The 22,360-nt window shown below is 35.3% G+C and overlaps 1 protein-coding gene across 1 annotated transcript in view; it reads left to right on the forward strand.

The window, feature by feature from the left end:
• Positions 1 to 7,734: 7,734 nt before the first annotated feature.
• The window catches only part of PLXNA2 (plexin A2), a gene marked incomplete at its 5' end in the record, with an annotated part of 261,184 nt that continues 246,558 nt past the window's right edge, over positions 7,735 to 22,360 (forward strand). Inside the window, one exon of the mRNA XM_015816987.1 lies at positions 7,735 to 7,869. Coding sequence (XP_015672473.1) covers positions 7,735 to 7,869 — 135 coding nt within the window. The remainder of the gene's footprint in view (positions 7,870 to 22,360) is intronic.

The raw sequence follows: 22,360 nt of genomic DNA on the forward strand, positions 1-22,360 counted from the left end.
CTCAAGCTGAGTGTGAACCTGCTAGTGCAATATATCCATCTCCTTCCACTGTGTAGTCAGTACTATTGGTGGCTCTATATCAGGCATGTCAAACTCATGATGTCATGTGACGTCACATGATGTATTGGGACTTTTTCCCCATTGCCAGCAATGGTGTGTGTGCAGTTTTGGCATGATGCATCCGGCCCGTGGGCCGGCAGTTTGACATGCCTGCTCTATATGAACTGACCTGGTCATATTTTACTAAGTTTCATACACAACCCAAGCAAGTTATGGAGGTCTCAACCAACATGATGTATTAAAGAATTAACTCTAGAAGACCCGCCTTAATTATTACTTATACCAATAGAGATTTTTGAAATAATTATCAAAGTGTGTATTGCCACATATTTCCCCACACACATACAAAACCTAGGCCCTTTAGGCAATCTCAGAAAATAATATTGCTAGATATCTACAATCCAGAGTTAATTATGGACTAGGTGTCTATTGTGACAACTAATATGATTATTTGTATTAAGTGTAGTATCCTGTAACTAGCTGCAAGGAAAATATTGATTTATGTCTGGCCCTTTTAGTGTGGGAGTGGAAAATAAGTGAAAAATTTTAAAAGAGAAAAGCATGGACAACACACAAAAGTAAAAGATGTGAACATAGTTCATATGAGTTCATAGTTGACAATATTTTATTCATTAATCTTGAATTACACTCTTGTTCATTCTACCATATTGGGGAATAAAATATTTTTTGTATGTGCACTGTTTGAATATGTGCTCATATGTCCAGGAAAAAAAAAGTTAAGATGGCAACGGAGCATTCTAAGAAGCTAAAGGAGAAAGCCTTGTCATGTTGTTTTTGAAAGATGGATATTATGTTATTGGCTTAGCCTCCTACTATTTCCTTATTATATCAAGACTTTTCTCTTCTCCAATAGAGCTATTTTTGTGAATATGAAGCCACTATATGACAACCTTTTTACAAATCTAAACTTTTCCAATTCCAAAAAAAGAGAAAAAGTTATTTTCCCCTGAATCAGTTGGTCGTTTGATATATTGTCCTTTATTGTCATCTCAATAAAGAGATGGATAGCATATAAGTTTAAGGTGGATAGCATATAAGTTTAATAAATAAATAAAATTAAAAAAAATAATATTTAGTGGGCTAATGTTATCAAGAACTGGTGGGACTGGTAGTGCAGGATGCTAACATAAGAGATATCTTTTTTCTTTATACTTCTGAATGTGTTCCTGTTTCTGTAGAATAAATTCTATTTTTTAAGCCATGAAACTTGCTGTACAAGCAGGCACTTATTCAGCTTTTTTTTTCCTCCTGACATCAACACTTTGTCATGAGATCCTGTCTCATTGAAGAATTCATAATGTAAAAGATTGGTAATTTAATCATGGAAAGTTCCCACAAAGAGTTTTTAGCATCCTTTAATGAGAGCCTACAGAGAAGAACTAGAAGGAGCTGCATGCCAATTGTAGCTTAGTTATAATGACAGTTGTGGCAGTGGGTAAAATGCTGAATGGAAGAATCAGTATAAAAGGCAAGTAGAAGCTTCTGTATTGCATTAGCATACTGAATAGATCAGATACTATCACCAGGGGTGCTACTCTGCAACATAGATTCGACACAATGTGGTGTTCTGCTAATCTTTTAAAATAATGTTGAGTTTATGCCTGCGGTCTGCACTGTAGGGTATTAGCTAAACAAATCTCCTTTGAAGCATTGAAATTTCTGGAATGCATTTTACTTGATCATGTGCAAATGTTGTTCTGGTCTTAAATGCTTTGAGCTGTGATTGATATTTGGATTTGCAGATTATGTTGTTAGGCTCCTTTCAAACTGTATTTGCAAACACACATGAGAACTGATTCAGGAAACAAGCTCTTTCCATCCCAGGAGAGTCTTTAGCATCACAGCTGAATTTGAGTATAGCCTCCATTCTTTATAGCATAAACAATTATGTGGGTTTCCATTTGCAGAACTCATGCCTTTTCTCATAAATCTTATCCTGAATTCTGAAGATCTGGCAGAATAGGTGGGTTTAGCTTAACCAATAAATGGTTAGGGGTTTGCTTTTTAGGAATACATTTTTAAAGTAGATACATTAAATTGTTATAATAGTACTCAGATAATTTAAAACTCATATAATTTAATTCTTCTTGCACAGTAATTATCTTGCTTTTAGGATCAAATATACTGCCATTTTTTTCATTTTTTTTATCCCAATCAAAACTATTCCTATCTTTCCATATTTACCCTTTCCCATTTCCAGGTCAAGAGGAAATATTAACTATGCTGCTGGTTTGCAGTCACCCACATCTTTGGCTGGGATGTAGATCAGGCATGTCAAACTCGTGACGTCACATGACGTCGCACGATGTATCGGAGCTTTTTCGCCATTGCTGGCAATGGGGTGGGCGCGGCTCCGGTATGATGAAACTGGCCCACGGGCCGACAGTTTGACACCCCTGATGTAGATGCTTGCAGACAGTGATGTTGAATTTCCCTTAAAGAAGAGAAATAGGAAATACAGATATACAAATATGCTTCCTTCCTTCCTTCCTTCCTTCCTTCCTTCCTTCCTGTCTGTCTGTCTGTCTGTCTGTCTGTCTGTCTGTCTGTCTGTCTGTCTGTCTGTCTGTCTGTCTGTCTGTCTATCTATCTATCTATCTATCTATCTCTAATTAAAATAGATCTACAAAGTAGTTTTATACTCTTACATTCTTAGTTATAATATAACTATAAGATCCCTCTGTTAAAGTACTGAAGTTTGCAGATGATACAACAGTGATTTGATCAGTGTTGACTCATACTGAACAACTATCTTTGTGGTGCAGCCAGAACAAGCTTGAATTTCAAAACTGTAGAAATGATAGAAGATTTTAGGAGAAACCCTACTATTCTACAACCTCTTTCAATATTAGACAACACAGTATCAACAGTAGAGATCTTCAAGTTTCTAGGTTCTATAATATCTCAAGATTTAAAATGGACACCTAACATCAAAAATGTCATCAAAAAAGCACAACAAAGAATGTTCTTCCTGCACCAACTCAGAAAGTTCAGACTGCCCAAGGAGCTGCTGATACAGTTCTACAAAGGAATTATTGAGTCCGTCATTTGCACCTCTATAACTGTCTCGTTTGGATCTGCAGCCAAGCAAGACAGATATAGACTTCAACGAATAGTTAGAAGTCTATGTCTATCTTAGAATAGTTAGAACTGCATAAAAAAACAATTGCTACCAGCCTGCCTTCCATTGAGGGCCTGTATATTGCACAAGCAAGAAAGAGCTCTGTGAAAATATCAACAGACCCTTCACATCCTGGACATAAACTATTTCAACTTCTTCCCTCAAGACGACACTATAGGACATTACAAACTAGACACAAGGACAGTTTTTCCCCCATGCCATATCTCTGCTTAACAACTAATTCCTACAACACTGTCAAACTACTTAGTAAACCTATATTACTATGATACACCTCATCATTCCTACCTATCATCTTATGACTATAACCTTGTTGCTTGTATCTTACAATTTATATTGTTTTTAGTACCTTAGTATGATTTATGTTGTTTGCTTAGCTAGTATTCTATGACTATCACTAAGTGTTGCATCTTATTATTTATGAAGAATGTATTTCATATTGTTTATGATTATGATTATCACTATTACTTGTATAAACACTGAGAGCTTATGCATTGGAGACAAATTCCTTGTATGTTCAACCACACTTGGCCAATAAATAATTCTATTCTATTCTATTCGCTGAACTGCCAATATTTGACTAATTACAAATGGATATAGAGAAATCTGTCAACTTTCTCATGTTTATCAATCAAAGATTTTTATTTTATTTCTACATTCAACAAAAATAAATCCACAAAATAACTGCATGCATTTTGATAACACATGTCTTAAAATAAATGTAGTTTGCATGCATTTTTCCTAATGTATAGGCTTTTTCAAAATGTTTCTTTTTAAGCAATTTCTTATGTACCTTTCTAAACCTTGCTCCTAACTAAGAATTTTGTGCATCAAAAGGGCTTCTAAGTATATAAAGTGGAAGAGGACATGTTCATCAATAAGTGACTGAAACACAAGATGTGTTTTTATTACATAGGTTACATTTACACATTGTTTTTCCCAAGTATGTATACGATGTTCCTTGAAAATATTATTTATTATTCCCTACATATTATTTTTTATGCAAGTACATAAAGATGATTTATGCACTTTTCTCTCCCAATATTTATGCATTATTGTGCATTATTTATTGAAATTTATAAAAAAAAGATTATGCATTATTCATACTATATAAAAGATGTACCAGTGTTTTATAAACTAAATCACTTGAACTAAGTTCAAATTTTTGCTTAGCCACTACACTCTATTTCTTTGTCTGCCATTCTTCACATTTAAACACTATCTTGAATTCCTTGGGCAACAAACAAATGCATGCGTGCATACATACATACATACGTATACACATCTTAATCAATGTAGATATTCTTTTACAAATATGCATTTTGCTGTGTGGAAAGCAACTATAAAGTCAAGCAGTTTAAATCTGTTTGATGTGAAAGTGTCTGAAGTCAATTTACATAAAGAAGGAGTCTGATGCATGGAAGTACCTGCCAGAGAACCTCATTCAAACTAGTCACTATGAAGCAGCTTTCCATTGAAATGCATTTAAGACCTCTTTTTGAAATAATGTACAGATAAGATCTAGATAATGGAATGACATTTTAAAAACAGCAGATTAGCTGACATTGTTGGCATAAACTATAGAGAGTCTCTAGCTTTGGGTGGGGGATACAGCATTATAGTTGACTTAGAGCTTTTTTTCAGTTGAAGAGTATTTCCTATTTTATGGGAACTGTGGATTATCTGTTTCTGAAAAGAAGACAATACAGAAACTTCAAATTAATCATGTGTTCTAATCAAGAAATGCCACCATGCCAGGCCTAGCAACACATTGCCTGCTAGCCTATGAGGATTAATTAAATTACAATCAGGCATTTTAATGGAAGGACATTGGAAGCTGTTGTCTTGGCAACAGTTTTAAACAGCTGGTTTAATGATAGGTGGAGAAAGGGACTGCTGAAAAACTTAGGCTTAGGGACAGAGTTGTCTGCCTCCCTACAAATAGTAAAATGGAATAGTAATATAGCCCTTTTCAAATGACTTTAAAGTTGCTTTGTCTGTCAAGTACGATAAAACCTTTTCTCTCTTTTTGGATGTAAGCAGCATTTTTAATAGAATAGTACATGTATTATTACTATTCATTTAATAGTTCTGTTAATGTTCTGATTTTCCTTCTAAGTTTTAGTATTATTTTTTTGACAAAGAAACTAGAGTTTAAAATATGTAATTCCTTTTCTGGAGATTCAGCTTATATTAAATTTTCTTTTTTAATATATGAGCTTAACACAACTATCAGACACCAACTAATTGAACAGTAAAATGGGATGATGAATAACAACCAGGCATGAGATTGAAGTTAGCAGATTCTTTGTGATGAACAGCTCTTCATAAACAATGGTTTAGTTTCTGCTCCCATCTCAAGCATGGTAGTGCATCCATATGCTTTGAAACTTTCCTGCATAATAATGTTGTGTCCAGCAAAGTGAGAGAATTTCTGTCAATGAATATCACTAAGCCATTAGATTGCTTCATGAAACTTGGACTGCCTCACCTGGTTACAATAGCAATAGCAATAGCAATTAGACTTATTTACTGCTTCATAGTGCTTTACAGTCCTCTCTAAGTGGTTTACCCAATGAGCCCCAACAATCTGGGCCCTTATTTTACTGACCTTGGAAGGATGGAAGGCTGAGTCAACTTTGAGCCAGTCAGGATTGAAGTCCTGGAAGTGGGCAGAATTAACCTGCAATACTGCATTCTAACCACTGCACCACCATGGCTCAATATTGGCTATAATATTTGCAGTTTGGTGCTATGTATGCATCTCTTTGTAAAAAAAAAAACCCAAAAACTAATACTCACATATTAGTTAGTTCTTAGAGAAAATGCAATAAAAAGTGTTTCTCCATTCCTCTTCCCAAAGGCCATCAATTATTAACATTTGAAAAGAGAACCAGAAGATACTCAAACAGTAGGATGGCTTACAACTAGAGAGATTCTCTCTTGTGAGTGAGATTTGCATGACTAAATCTAATATATCATCAATATGAACCGACCAGGATACTTTCATAAGAAAATATCCAAATGGTCTTTTCAGTAGTTTGTCTGCTGAAATGTGAGTTTGTTTTCCTTTCTTTCCTTCAAAGAGCAAATTTTTGCAGTGAAGTAGATATGTGGATAAAAATGCAAAAACATTAAAACAAAAATTATAGATACTAAATCAATTATTTTGACTTTGTTATCTAAGGCAGAAAATTCAAATGACAATATTATTGATGATTGAAAAGGTCAAAACAATCAGGATTATTCTGAATGAAAGGTATCAAGTAATTTGACTTAGGGCTCATTCCCAAAGGGAGCATCAAATTTAAACCTCTGCTTTTTTTTTCTCCCTAAAAGCAAACAAACAAAAAAGCACTAAACTTATGTTTCACTTATGTTGGGAGTACTTTTGTTCTGTGTTTTATTTTCAAGTGCTGTCATCTTTTATTTTTATTATGACTAGAGGTCTCCAGAGCTGGAGGTGATCCAAGCCTCTATAGATTGCTGATAGAGCTTGATAATAAACTAAACCTTTCACTGATCACATATCCTGTTCAGCAGAAGATACTTTATATGGAAAAAATGCAAAAAAATGTAACTATTAACACCTGCCACTTGTGTAAATCTGATGATCCTCTTTTTCATCATGATTTTCTCCTTTTTTTAAAGTGATTATAAGTGACCACCCTAGGCATCCATCTGGCATCCTAATGAGAGCCAAGTTTTTGTTTTGTTAAAAAATGCAATACAAATTTCTGCTAGCTTGTAATTATTTAAGGCTTTAGCTATTATCCTTAAACTTCAGTTAGATTGCCAACTTGGGTATGAGAACTCCAGTGATATATATTTATATTGTGTATAACTGGTTCAGGTTTTATAGAACTACACACACAAACATGTGTGTCCATACAGACAAATGCAGATACATGCAGAAGCATACTGAAATAAAAAATTCTTGGATTATTTTCATGGAGAATACTACCTGAAATTTTTGAAGGTGATAAATAAATATGCTGAAGAATTTACACTTGCTAGGGTGTGCATTCAAGCTGTGCACTGTAACTCTTTCTCTGCCCAATTTCTATGTATTCAGCAGAAGATCAGAAAGTAATCCATCTTTGCAATCTGGCCCCTGATTTATTAGAACATGGACTGCATAGGAAATGACAGTCAAATTGAGTCCTACTGCCTTTCATACTGAATGCTTGGGGATTAAAATGAAAGAGTAGGAAGTTGAGGGCCTCTTTGTCACTCCAGTTTTTTGTTCATGCATTCAGAACTCATACAGGATGTTGTCTAATTAGATGGCTATTTATTTAATTTTTATGCTGCCCTTCAGGAGGTTTCTAGGCCATTTAGTTTATTGTAAAATAACAATTTTTCAAAAAAGTGATTCCATGTTTAGATTCAGTTCTGACAGGCAGTGTATGAAACTATGTTTGATTTCTGTTTCTGGTCTACAGGGATATCAACCTATTCCCTTAAATTCAATAACAATGACTAACCTGTAGTATGTCTGACTTTTATCCTAGATCCGAGCAGATGGGCCTCCTCATGGTGGTATTCAGTATGAAACGGTGCCAATTTTCAAGGATGGGAGTCATATCCTCCGTGACATGGCCTTTTCCACAGATCATAATTACCTCTATGTCATGTCAGAAAGACAGGTAATTCTTACTTTTCCACTCCTAAGTGCATTTATGCTAGTTTTGCAGCAGTGGTAAAACACTGTTCTTTCTACAGTATCCTTAGCATTTATGTCAAATGTGGAGATTCTCTACAAGAGGTTTATTTCTATAAATAAATTTATTTTTACTGAAGGCAGGTGTTAATGCACCAGGAGAGGAGGACCTTTCCTTCTCATTGCACAAGGTTTTGTTTTGTTTTTTAAGAAATCCAGAGGCACTATGGATAAAATAAAGTTTGAGTATTTGGGCTTCATTCTGCTAGCAAAGTCCATCTTGTTGATTGGAAGCCTCATCCATTCATTTCTCTCCATATGTTTGGCAATAGGCTACATTTACACAGAATTGTTTTGTGTTGTATTATTATTCTGGATTTAATGTAAGACAAATGTTTATGGTGATCAAATTTTACTTTATATGATATACTTGGATGTTAAAAAGTCCAAAGTAGCCTTTTTCAAATAAAATTTGTTTTAGATACATTGGCTAATTTTATTTACAGTTATAAATAAGGCTCCTTTGATCTCCTTGCTATTGTTTAAGAATTCATTGGACTGAAACTCTTTTTGCATTCAGCTTAACCAAGACTTATTCAAAGATTTAGTTCTTGTTTTTAAGACTTGTACATTTATGCATGTCAAGTTAGAGTTGCTTTTAGTCTCCATCAAGGTGTGAAGAGTTAGAGATAGAGACTTGCTTTGCTATGTCAGCTTTTTGACTCTTTGGTATTTATTATCTGCAGAACACTTGCTCTACATGTGTTTATCATCCTGATAAAATGTCCCCCTGAAAAAAGGAAACAGATTGCACCTAGCAATACCAAAATGACTGTAATGGAAATTTATATCCTTTGCAGTCCACTCGTGTCTCTTGCCTGCAGAGCCAATACCATGTAAATAATCCAGAACACTGACTCTAACTGATTGACTATATTCAACTCCTGTCGCAAATGAGAAAATGTACAAGGTTCCAGCCATGAAATCGTACTCTTGGGTTCACTGATTCTGTTAAGCATTTTAGTGGCTATCACTCATGATTTGATAATATTGAATAATTTCTTTAGCACTGTCTGTAGGGCAAGCAATGAGGGTATCCAAATTGCACTATATATTTCTGTATTGAATTTAACAGGTTAGGTATGAAAGTGAGAGAGAGAGAGAGAGAGAGAGAGAGAGAGAGAGAGAGAGAGAGAGAGAGAGAGAGAGAGAGAGAGAAATTTGAAAATGCTAAATATAAAAGAGGTCATACTATGTCTGTTCTTTATTTTTTTAAAAAAGAGCAAAAAATGGATAGAGAATAATCCAATGCAATAACAATTGAATTGGCAACCCATTTTCCCTGTGTTTTCTTAGCTTGTTTGATAAAAAATTGTATAAGTCTGTCAGGTGTTATTCATTCATGACAGAGAATCACTCATTTTTCTAGTGAAAGAATAGAACCACTTCTCTATGCAGTTATAAAATAGACAAAGAATGTGATGCTTGCTTTTCAGAACTAGAAGAGGCTGCTACTTTACTTCACTAGTTTGTTAACCTCCTAGCCTATTTTAATGTTTAGATTGACAGAACCATACTAGGATAATATTTTATTGTCTGAAGTGGGTCTCTACCTTTATCTCTTAGCTATTATGCTATGTTACATATAACAAGCCTGCTGCTTTATTCTGTTCCTGCATACATCTACGAAAGTAAGATCATTCAGGCTCATTTTCTTATGACTGTTCCACAATTTAATAATTCCATGCCCCAGTCCACTCACATAAAAATAATTCTAAGAATTTGTAGTTATGACATTCCTCTAAGAAATATGAGTTTATTTATTTATTTATTTATTAAATTTATATACCGCCCTATCTCCCTTACGGGACTCAGGGCGGTGAACAGGCGATACTAAAAACCACAATAATAAATAAATAGTTTCTGTTCTAAAATCAAATTAAATAACAGGCCTGTTCTAAAAACACCCCATATAAAAACCCCCACTAAAACATAATCAAACTACGCCAGGCCGGCCGCACGGAATAGATGGGCCTTCAGGGCTCGGCGAAAAAGGCGCAGGTCCGCAACTGTACGTAGGTCGGGGGGTAGGTCATTCCAGAGGGCAGGAGCTGCCACAGAGAAGGCTCTCCCCCTGGGGGTCGCCAGCCGGCATTGTCTGGCTGACGGCACTCTAAGGAGGCCCTCTCTGTGAGAGCAGACTGGTCGAAGGGAGGTGTTTGGTAGGAGGCGGTCTTGCAAATACCTAGGTCCAGTTCAATAGAAATCCTGCGAAGTATGGCTAGCTAAAAGCAAGCTTGATTAATACCTTTTCTATAACTCTTCAAAGATAAAGATAAGATTTTACTCAGCTAATGGCAACCCCCCACCACTCAAAATAAATATTTTGATGGATTTGAATCATGATAGTATTTTTTTATCTTCAAATCCACAATTGATAGGCCTGCTTTGTCATTACTTTTCTATAATAAGCACAGGGGAAACATTTTATTTTATTTTATTTAAAAATGAGATAATTAATAATAATAATAATAATAATAATAGTAGTAGTAGTAGTAGTAGTAGTAGTAGTAGTAGTAGTAGTAGTAGTAGTAGTAGTAAAGTTGGAAGGGACCTTGGAGGTCATCGAGTCCAACCCCCTGCTCAGGCAGGAAACCCTATACCATTTCGGACAAATGGCTGTCCACTTTCTTCTTAAAAACTTCCAGTTCAGTGTTGGAGTATTCACTGCTTCTGGAGGCAGGTTGTTCCATTGGTTAATTGTTCTAACTGTCAGGAAGTTTCTCCTTAGTTCTAGGTTGCTTCTCTCCTTGATCAGTTTCCATCCATTGCTTCTTGTCACATATAGTATCTTATACTATATGTGATTTAATTCCTTCATGTAGTACATGATACTGTGTTGTACATAAGGTGTAACATTCTTGATGTAAAGAGATTTGATAATGAGGCATCATGTACAAGTTCTAACTATTGGTGGTTTAATATTACATTTCTGTGAAGCTATTTTATACATGATTTTCAGACTTTGACTTTTATTATGATTTGTAATTTCTAAACATTCAAACAGTTGAAAGGAATCTCATGATAACAACTAAAACTTTCAGATTTACAATTCAAAATATACAATTCAAAAACTTCAAAACAAAAGTAATATAAAGGTTTTTTAACACTTTGACACATGATAACATTCACACAAATCCAAATGAAGTTAACAGAGTGGCATAGCATTACTCTGCTCCTGGTAAGGAATAACCACAAGTTTAAAATCTTAATCTTCAGCTTTTATACTGATTAAAACAATTACTGTCTCATAATTGTCTGCAATTATGAAATATTAATAGATTTTTTTAAAAATCTTGGCAAGCACTTTAAAGAATCACAAATACTAATGTGTCAAATTACAGAGGCAAATTATCTTTTTGTTGGCCTGGTTTTTCTACTTTTCTCACACTGATCAAGACACTCTTAAAATAGCCCCACTGTTTAGATTCTATCTACCTTGCATCTGTGAATGAACTTGCTTTGGTCACAGAGTTTGATGACTGCCATTTTAAAGTTTTTTTATATTCAGAGAATTCATCTGTGATTTCCAATAGCAGATATTTGTGGTGTGATAGTTCCTCTGAGAAAGAAATTCTTAGGTATGTATGGGTTAGCATGCCCAGCTTCAGTTTGGAAAATAATGTCAAATCCCGCTGCACTGGAATCCATTTTGAACCAAACGTCTGTACTGGGTGTTGAACAGAAACACAACTATTCCTCCATGTCTTCCTTTTCATACTGCAAGCCATTTCTTGAACTGACTCCTCTATAGTTAATTCTAAATACCTGATCCAGTGAAAACTTCTCAGAATCATGTGAGGAAAGCTTCTCCCTTTCATAAACTTGACAATTTATGTGAAATTGTTCATTCCAATAGTTTTCCTTAAACTATGCACACTATCGGCCTTTTTAACTGTAATTTAAAGGGAAAACATCTGCCTATCATCTTTTTTTTTTCATTTAAGTAACGTTCAAGAGTCTCTTCCATGCAGAGTTTACCTGCCCCCTCCCAGGCCTGGGGATAAGCAGTTCTGTCATTTATATAGGCAGAACCCTAACCTTTTCTTTCTCTTGACTGTTTTGCCCTTCTGGGTGCCACGTGAGGAGAATTTTTACAGCCTGGCTTTAATCTTTCACCACCTCCTGCGGAGTGAGGCATGACTGTAGCTCTGTTCATAATATTCTGCATAAAAGTCTTTAAACTATATCAGACCTGAATAAAAATGTCACATAGCTATGGCAAATAAGTTTCAGGTGCACTATTGTCCATCTTTTCTCTTTCTTTTGAGGGTTATTTCTATGGAGGAACTCTAGGAAATCATCTAGTATTCTTAAAGCAATCACTATAAAGAAATTGGGAACACAAACCTCCATTTTTATATCATAGCCTCAATGTGCTGCTAGGAGAAAAACAAAAAAAAGTTAACTGTGGAACATGAACACATGCTTAAATATGCTGATATTAAAGGGTTTTACCTGGAAAGGAGAATGAGGAAAGCTGTAGATATAAAGCAAAAATATTGTTTTGGTAAGCAAACAGGGAGCTCTGGTTATGAGTGTATTAAAATTATTTCATGATTTATTTGAGTCACAACTGAAATGCAATATAATTTGTGCTGACATTTGTTACCCTAAGTCTCTGAAGACTCTCAGAGGTTCTGCTCCACAGATAAATGAATGTGAAGTTTTGTGGCTGGCTCTAGGGAACAGTTAGGGTTGCTGCTGGTGAATTACTTTACTTTCTGCCCAGCAGAATCCCTACTTAAGCTGCTGGATTTTATTGATGGGCTAACAGTGGAACCTCCAAGATGTTTGGGGGTTTCAATCTGCCATCTGGAGGAGGCATAGGAGTTTTTGTCCTCCATAGCAACCATGAACCTGTGCCAAATTATCAAATTATTACTCTTTGATTGCCTTCTAGCTCACTATCCCCTGAAGGGCAATTTATCTATTTAATTGACCCATCTCAAGCAAGTGATGGATTCCATGGGTTTTCAGACTGAATTCTGGGTTTTCTGGTCCAGCTGAGGCCTGGAGCACCCCTGTAGGAAGATTCAGAGTGAACCTGACTTAACAAAAGCCCATTTTAGGAATTGCCTCATAGAGATAATGCCAGCAAAACATCGGTATTTTTTCATCCTTACTGAAGTAATTTGATTCAAAAAGCTGGCTATTACCTATAAAAGCCAGTTATTTGAGGGACCACTTATGTCTCACAATTTCTATACATCTGGAGTCATCCAGCAGAGTGAACGTAATCCAGGTCCCTTTAGTTAAATAGTCTCACCTTTCCATACCCAAGAAATATTTCCTCTTTGTAGCTGTGCCTATGCTTAGTGCCTGAGTTCAGGCATAATTCCCACCTTGAGGGTATTCTGGAATGACTTGGAAAACTGGCTGTTCACCCAGGCCTTGGGGTAGAGTGGACATCACTCTCCTTAATGTTTTGATATATGATCTAGGTTGCCATCTTGCAATTATTTTGTAATTTTTCTTGGTCTAAGTCAGGGCTTTTCAACCTTTTCACCCATTGTACCACTTTTCGGATATGGCAACATCTGAGTACCACCAGTCGCCTAGCAAGATGTCAAAAACTTGATGACCAAAAAAAAAAGGAAAAAAGTGATAAAGTACAAGTAGTCCTTGATTTACAACAGTTCGCTTAGTGACTGTTTGAAGTTACAATGGCACCAGCAAGACACCTGCCTGCCCACCCAGCGGCGCTCTTCCTCCTGTCCAATGTTTTCATTGTTGTGAGCATTTCTGTTGAGGATTGGCAGTGGGGGTGGGGTGGGGGTGTTTGGTTTTTATTCCCCCCGTCTGCTGGGTGGTTGCAGCAAGTTTTGGTCACTTCACATGACCCTGGGACACTGTGACCGTCATAAATATGAATCAATTGCCAAGCATCTGAATGTAAATCACAAGACCCTGGAGATGCTGCAACATTCCAGCTGATTGGTGCTTCTTCAGGGCTCAGCGGAAGCACCAGGATCAGCATTGAGGTCCAGCTGGCGCTCATCCTGGCGCTTCCACTGAGCCCTGACAGCCCTGCTGCTCTAGCCATCTCTCGCTCAGGCTTGTGTGGTGCTGCCACCAGTTCAGCTCATTCCCCTCCCCCGCTACCACTTTTCTAGTATGGTCGCATACTACCTGCCAGGTGCCAATGTACTACAGGTGGTACCCGTACCACTGGTTGAAAAGCCCTGCTCTAAGTTATTATATTTGATTTCATTTATGTTACTTTTATAAGTCATCCAGAGTCAGTTGAGGTTGAAACAGCATCCAAACTCAAATATATACTACTTTAAATAATAAAACAGGAAATTTAAATAAGAAAAATTTCCAAATTGCTGTTGCCCCTGTTACCAGTATGGTATCTATCCAGATTTAATAAACTGTGTAAAACTTATACAACATTTGGACTGTATTTACTAGTTCCAATCTGGGTTGGTCACTGGGACCAGAGGTTTATTCTTCCAAGCTTGTATTTGATAGTCCTCATTTCCAGAAGAAATTAGATAAGGGAATATCTATATAGCTATTTAAACAGATACATCTCACAGATAAAGATTTAAATATAAGATTTAAATTTCAAAGACAATCTGCTCAAAGGAAGAATGAAATCAAGGAAAGACTTGAGCCAGATCTTATTGTTCCATCATTTGAGAAGCACTTTGAGAGAATGCCTAATCCTATCAGTTAGAAATTCCCACAGAACATTCAGGAATCCTTCAGGCAAGCCAGTGTTACAGAGGAAGGGACTGGTACTCCTGGTTTTCAAATACCTCCTCCAATAAAATAGTCTTCATAAGGTAAAAAGCAAAACTCAAAACCCAAAGCAGGTTTCCTGAAGAAAGTTAAATGTTAAATGTGGAAGTTAAATCTTCCAGAACTTCCATCCACCAACATCATTTTAAGATCACTTCAGGCAGAGGACAGATTTCCTGTCAACATGAGAAAGATTGAATCTTATGGATGATGACAACACAAACTTTGGCATGCCGAGTAATTTACATGTAGCATTAAGAGAAACTGATGGAGAAAGAATTTACAATAGTAAAAAATGCAATAATAGAAAGTGAACTAGACATATTCATCCATAGTGAAACAGTTTTACATACTTATTGCACATGTAGAGACATACATTTAAACTGTCACTGATCCAGTTTATATTTACTCAGCAGAAGGAAATTTGATTAATTTAATGGAATTTACTTTAAAAAGTATATGTTGAAAACTCAGCAGAATGAACCTGCTTCTAGTATACAAATGTTAAATTGCTGTTTTCTCTTTAACTCTTCAAATACTATTTAATTATTAGGTTATACTGCAAGTTCAGGTCAAGGTACAACATTCTTGACTGTGTCTTCTTGAGACTTATTAATTTCTGTGGAAGCAAAATAGTAATAGCCACAATATGAGTAGCAGCAAGTGTCCAAAATTTATACTGTATTTATTTAGACAGTACCAACAAAAACAAAATTGTAATTGGATCTGTATGTTGCAAGACAGTTGATGCTGGGAAGAGAGCTAAAAATAACTCCTCACAATTTCTCCCTTATACATGTCTCCCTGAAATTTTAATTTGGTTGTAACAGTCATGTTTACACTTTTCAAATGAAATCTGCCTAAAGAAATTCAGCCGTTGGGCAGTTTAAATTTTTGAATAAATAAAATACTGCATATTTTTAAATCTTTATTCTCCTCTGAAAAATCACCAACTTTCGTTTCTCTACTAAAAGTACCTTTCATTGCACACCATCAGGCAGAGACCATTAAATCATTTTTGTTAGAACACAGGCCCCATCAACTCTAAGTCTGTGAAATAACATGAACAATTTTAAAATATGAAATTTTACATATTAAGAACAGATCTTTTAAAAATATTAATAATGTATGTGTTTGTAGAATTGGTCTTAGCTTTAGCCCCATTTATAATAGATTAATTATGCCTTCAAAGAGTCTTGTTAATAATCATGACTTGCTCCTTTGATTTGAAGGGGTTTGCTTCAGATATGATTAAATTTGGCTCCAATTTTTAGAGGATCAGATTTCAGCAAATACAAGAAATATGATTTACATTTTACTTACCTGTGGAGCTTACCTCTTTACACTGGCCTGTTCCATTTGGTGATGTAGGGAAGGTATGCTGCCAATTCCAGCAGTTAAATACTTTTGACTGGTAGGGTCCAGAAAGAAAGCCTTTTCTACAGTTACCTCCACATTTTAAAACAATCTCTCACCAGAGGTGAGAGGGGCTTCCAGACTCCCAGCTTTTTTGTAATGCTTGATAACCTGGCTCTGCCAACTTGCGTGGGACTCACAGAGAAGCATACACCTATGGTGCTGATTAGTACCCTGAAGCCCCCTCCTGCCATTTTTAATTCTGTTTTTTAGTTTTTGTTATATTATTATATACATTATATTCATATACAATTGTTATATTTGTATGTCTATTTATACACTGCTCAGAGTCGTGGGAGATGGGTGGTCTCTAAATATGATAAATAAATTAAATGATCTGATCTGTGTCAGTTGCATCATGGTCCAAATGATGTACAATATTGGTTTGAAATACTTGTATGAGGGCTTCATGGCAGGAATAATGAGTCTAGCTCTTCCTGTGGACACCTGTAACTTAACTGATGGTTTGTCTTTTTCCTCTGTCAATAGCACTAAAAGGAAACTCAATTTTCTTTACTCTTCAGGCAGGTCTACCAGACAATTAGATTAAGGAAATGGACAATGATTGTTATTTAAGTACAGCTTATTTTGATACTATGCGATTTGTGCCATCTCCTTTGAGTTTTAACTAGATTGAGATGAGTTTTATTGCAAAGTTTATCATGGTGGTAGAGACCACCTTTCAGTTCTCAGTTGTCTGAATTATTTCTTTATTGACTGAAAAGAAAGACCAGCCAAAATGATAATGTGTGGTCAAAGTTTAGGTTTTGAACTTAAAAAATAAGTTCAAAAGAGTTCATTTTAATTGTCAAAATTACAATTTCAAAGCTTGTCTATATTTTACCTAATATGTTAAACCAGCACAAATTCTGTTAGCTTAATGTAGCTGTGTTTAAATGCACATCAGGGTTTTTTTTTGGGGGGGGGGGATTCAATCACTGCTATGTCCATCTTTTTGTTTTCCCTTTCTTCACTTTCCTTTGCTGGCTATGAAGCAATTGTCCATCAAATAATTCTGGATCAATAAAGAGTAGCAGAGGCATAAAACTCTTTAGAAATGCCCTAAGATATGTAAATTCCATGAGAATAATCTGATTTTCTGGCTGTTGAATCTGGATAGGATCAAAGTTTTAACGGGAGGAAGGAATAAATGTTAGATGCCCAGATAATTTACAAGGAATTAGAGCTGGATTAAGAGTTAAGAAAAGTAAAGAAGTATAATTAATCTTGGAGCAGAAGAGCCATAAATGTTTCTAGTGTCCTGAAAAGAACTAAAAGAAATAACCACCCAGAAATACAAACAGCTGAAAGACTAAGGGATTAAAATAAAAGAAATGAAAAGAATAGAACCCAAGTCTTTCAAAGTTTGAACTTCATCTGTTTTTCTGTATGGCTTTTAGACATGATCTTGAATAAATTTGTTATGCTGAAACAGCAATACTTGTTTTTGTTAGCTTAAATATATTTTATACCCACTATTTATTATGGCTGTACAAATCATTTGAAAGGAGTTTATTGAAGCACACAGGAGAATTTGCAAAGTACATCATTTGAAGAATTGCAACAATGTTTGCTTCAAAAAATGAATTGGACCTTGCACAAGAAGGAGCAAAGCATCACTCTGCTATTTTTTAAAACACCAATTGTTTTAACACCAATTCCACACAAACCTGAAAATTAGACGGTGCAGCTTTAACAGTTAACTTCTTAAAGAAATATTTTTTTCAGACTTCAGAAGACAAAAAAGACAGACTACTTTAATAAACAGCAGAAAAAATGCTGCGTCCAAATATTTACAATCTTTTCTTTGAGAGATCTCATCCAATAATATTTATGCTGAATGAGTAGGTAATACATAATCCTGGAAATAGATGGCATTTTGAAAAGGTTGTTTTAATTAGTCACTGGCTATGTATTTAAGATGTGAAAGTTAAATGTTTAACAGAGTTGTAAACTTACTTTTAAAACATTGAAATATGTTCCAGTCGTGCCAAGTCATGATATTAAGCCACTTTTTGATCCTATAGAAAGAACTCAAATCTAATAAATGCACACATTGTATTTTATTATTGTTCAGTTGCTAAGTCATGTATGACTCTTTGCAACCCCATGGACCACAGCACGCCAGGCCCCCTTGTCCTTCACTGTCTCCTGGAGTTTGCCCAAATTCATGTTCATTGCGTGTGTTGATGACATATCTAACCATCTCATGCTCTGCCATCTCCTCCTTTTGCCTTCAATCTTTTCCAACATCAGGTTCTTTCCCAATGAGTCCTCTCTTCTCATTTGATGCCATGGTATTTGAGCTTCAGCTTCAGTATCTTCTTTATCTTCCAAAGAATGATCAGGGTTGTTTTCTTGTAGAAACACATTGTATAAATGTGCAAAAATCATTTAAAATTGGGTGAAAACTTGTCCAGATGTTTCACTGAAATAGTCAGTACTTTCACTGATTAAAATTAGGATTTTAAGCATTTTACAGATTTTAAGCATTTTTAGTTTGAGAAAATCTGGAAAGCTTAAAGTTAGTAATGAGTTGTTAAAGTGAGTTAATGGTTGTAAATCAACCTAGAGGAAAGAGATGAAACCATAATATAAGAAGGAGCAACTAATGATGACTCAATAGATTAAGGATTTCAAAGGAGATTGCAAAGGAGAAAAGCACTTTCTATCTTGGTAGTTGAAAAGTAGGAAAGGATTTTAACTCTTAATATATTACCACCATCCCAAAATTTTTCTTGCCCCACTGTGCTTCTGCAAATAAGAAGAAAACTTTAAGGAAAATATCAGAAGAATGCATAAGGAGTTGTATATGAACTGGGTTCAGGTACTGAAAACAAGTCAGAGAGAACTTTCCCAAGGATATCTTATTCATTAATCCCATCTTTTTTTTGATCCCCTGTTGTGTACTTGGCTTCATCAAATGAGATCCCATGAAAACCAAAGGTGATCCAGAAAATCTAATTCACCTGTCCTTGCTCTAAAATAGGCTTTTAACCCAATCTAGTCCTAAGTATAGGGAATTAGAAGAAACTCAAAATGACTCCCAAGAGAGGCTTATTTATGCAGCACAAAGTACTGGTTAGTCTTTTAGATTGGGGAAATTCTGGTTTTAATATACCCTTAGCCATGATCATTCACTGGATGACTTTAGACCACTTTTTCTGAGCTCAGACTACTTTACAGACTTGTTGCTATGCAGAAAAAAAGGAACAAAATCCCCATGCATGTCCTCTTCATTTCTTGAGATATAAATTTAACAAAAAAATAAATAAATAGTATCCGAGAACAACATTCTGACTGCATTTGATTTTTTTCTCAGTTCTGATAAACTACTGTATGTGATAAGAAAAAAAGTTGGTACTTATTTTTATGATGCTGCCTAAATATAACATAGTGTTCTTTGTAAAAGATTTCTACCTTTCTCCAAACCATTTCTGTTGTTTCCAATTTTATACTATAGTATCAAGAGAATGAGAAACTGATGCCAGATTAAGTTCTGATCTATGCCTTTGATGTTGTCTTACTTAACTTTGCAAAGTGGGTAAAAGTAACTTTCATAGAATGCTGAGACTAAATAGTAATTTCATTTTATCTGTCTTTATACATGCATTAGGATCAAAAGAGCCAAAGATATAGCACAATCACACCTGTTCTTCAGCAGGGATCCAATTTAAGGAATTCTACACTTTTCCAAGAAGTATCTTATTCCATTAGAAGGAAAATTTACAAAAAGGACCTAAACTCTGAAGAAGGGACAGTAGAAAACTGAGGAAGCCTTAGCCTCTCAAATTCAAATTCAAGTACATTAAAAGACATAAAAATAGACTTAGAAACTCTGTTAAGTTTACAGCGACACTTCTACAATAATATACAGATTAACTTTGCTTATTAAGGCTTTTACTACCCTCTCCCTTTTTTTTACTGTAGTTCTTAACTATAGGTTATAGTTAAATTTTTTTTTCTTCTAATCTTTTACTCATAGTTATAGAATAGTCTAACTAAAATTAGTTTTAGATCATATGAGCCAATGTATCTATCAAGTAGGATACATTAATTGCTTTTATTTAAAAAAAAAGCCCAAGAAACTTTTTTTTCTCTTCAAATAATAGTGTGCCATGGTTTGGAGCAATAGCTATTAAAACACTTGTCCTAGTCTAAGTCAGTTTTAGAGTATTTCTCACTTGTTCCATGGTTTGAAAAAACTTACCTACAGGCATTGTTATCTATTCTAAGAAATAAATTTGTAATGCAAGCTTAGTGTATACATCTCTCAAATCATGCATTTTTGTGTGATCACATGTATCTGAAAAAAAACATGATTTGAAATCTGCTTTTGTATGGAAAGTTGGAGCTGGACATCTCTTTAGAATGGGGAAAACCAAGCAACATTTTCTATCCATAAGAAACAATTGTTAATGCTTTCACCTGAGCTGGCTTTTCAGCTAAGCAATTTTAAACTAGAGCGGTTGACTGTTGGTCTTTTTTCTTTGCTGGCCTGTTATTTAATTTTCCCCTGTAATCTTTTCCTTCATGTCAAATGCAAAGTTTCCAGCAAGAATTACCTTGATGTTCATTTCCTTTGTCATTTTTATTATATCCCTGTTGTTTCATTTTTGGATCAATGGTCACTGCTGTAAGATATTTCCACCCTTCTCAAAACAAAAACATAACTCCTGTGAAATGTCACTGGGGGGGGGGGGGAGTAGCATTTGCTTTTAGTTACATTACAAAATTTTAAATTCACAACAAATTAGCTTTGGTGCTACTAACACCTGGATAAGACTGGGGATTGACTTGCTTATTTCAATTCCTCCAACAAATGAACATTAATAATTTTGGCTCAGAATATTACAGTCAAGTGAGGGCTGGTACTGCTCTTTTTTTAAAATGCTAAGCTGGGTAAATATAACAGTATCAATATAATGTGTAGGATCCAAAAGATTCAGAGTCACATGGAGCCTGGAAGGAAAATGGCGAGAAGAGAGGAATTTTGAAAAATAAAAGTGGTAGATAAGGAATACTTCCCCTCTTTTATGGTTTACCTCTTTGCACTTTACACTTTCTCTCAATGGATCAGGATAACCTATTAAACAGAAGCAGTAAACGTATGGGTCCTGGCTCAGAAGAAAAAGTGTTGAGACCATGAGGAAATAAAGTTATGGGAAAGTTCTGTGTTATACTTCTGTTGCACATCTCTTTTAGTTTTAAACTATGAATTTATGCAGGATCCAATTTGGCTCAGTCACTGGGACCAGAGGTTTTGTCTTCTGAGCTTTTGGGCTCATGCTGGAGCCCATCTTCATAGGTGATCCTTCATAAGTCCGAAAGCTCGGAAGACTAAACCTCTAGTCCCAGTGACCGACCCAGATTGGATCATGCAACATTATTCTAGAACATGTATATCCGCCTTGATTTGTTATGACCTTATGATCTGTTTTTCATTTATACAGTATAGAACCACTGTTGTTTAAACATGATGTGTGTATGTGTGTGTGTGTATACCCCAGGACCTTAATTTTGCTATGAACAGAAAGTCCCATTATTTCAGATTTATAAATTACACAATCTTTATCATTTCCATGTATGCATCTATTATCCTTTTTTTCCTACTATGGCAAGTGCTCAAGGCACTAGTGCTAATATTTTATCAAAGGCCTGGGAAAAGGAATTCATTTTTATATATTTTTTAAACTTTGAGAGGGTAGGAAATGCAGGTTCTGAAAAAGTACATTCCTGAGTTGACTGCAACAAAAGGTATAGCTTTTCCCCACATCTCATGAAGACAGTTGTCTTGACAGTAGTAGTATCATTTAAAAGTTCCTATCCTGCAGATATTAACTAATTGACAGGTCATATGGGAGAGGTAGTCCATTAATTAATCAAGGAGTTATAGGTCAATACCCTTTTCCCTGGGGTCTGTAAATGACTGTCAAATAGATCAAGTATTTTAATATCGACATCATGTGATTTCTATGTCTTGCAACAATTAACAGCTTAGCATTTTGCAAATCAGATGCATGCTGAGGATATTTATGCAAAGATATCTTCACAATAGCTTCTACATATGAATCTAATGTTTGTTAGGGATAACAGAGAAGCCTTACAACATGAACCAGCTTTTTCAGGAGAAGTGCAACCACATTAGAAATAGAACGTCAAGTCTAGTCTGATTTTCTAACTCCAAAATTTGGAATGGTTTCAATGTAATTGGANGTCAGACAGTAGTTCCTGATCATGACTCAACAGGA

The sequence above is a fragment of the Protobothrops mucrosquamatus genome, unplaced genomic scaffold, assembly GCF_001527695.2.
Source record: "Protobothrops mucrosquamatus isolate PMUCROS unplaced genomic scaffold, P.Mucros_1.0 scaffold546, whole genome shotgun sequence".
NCBI lineage: Eukaryota > Metazoa > Chordata > Lepidosauria > Squamata > Viperidae > Protobothrops > Protobothrops mucrosquamatus.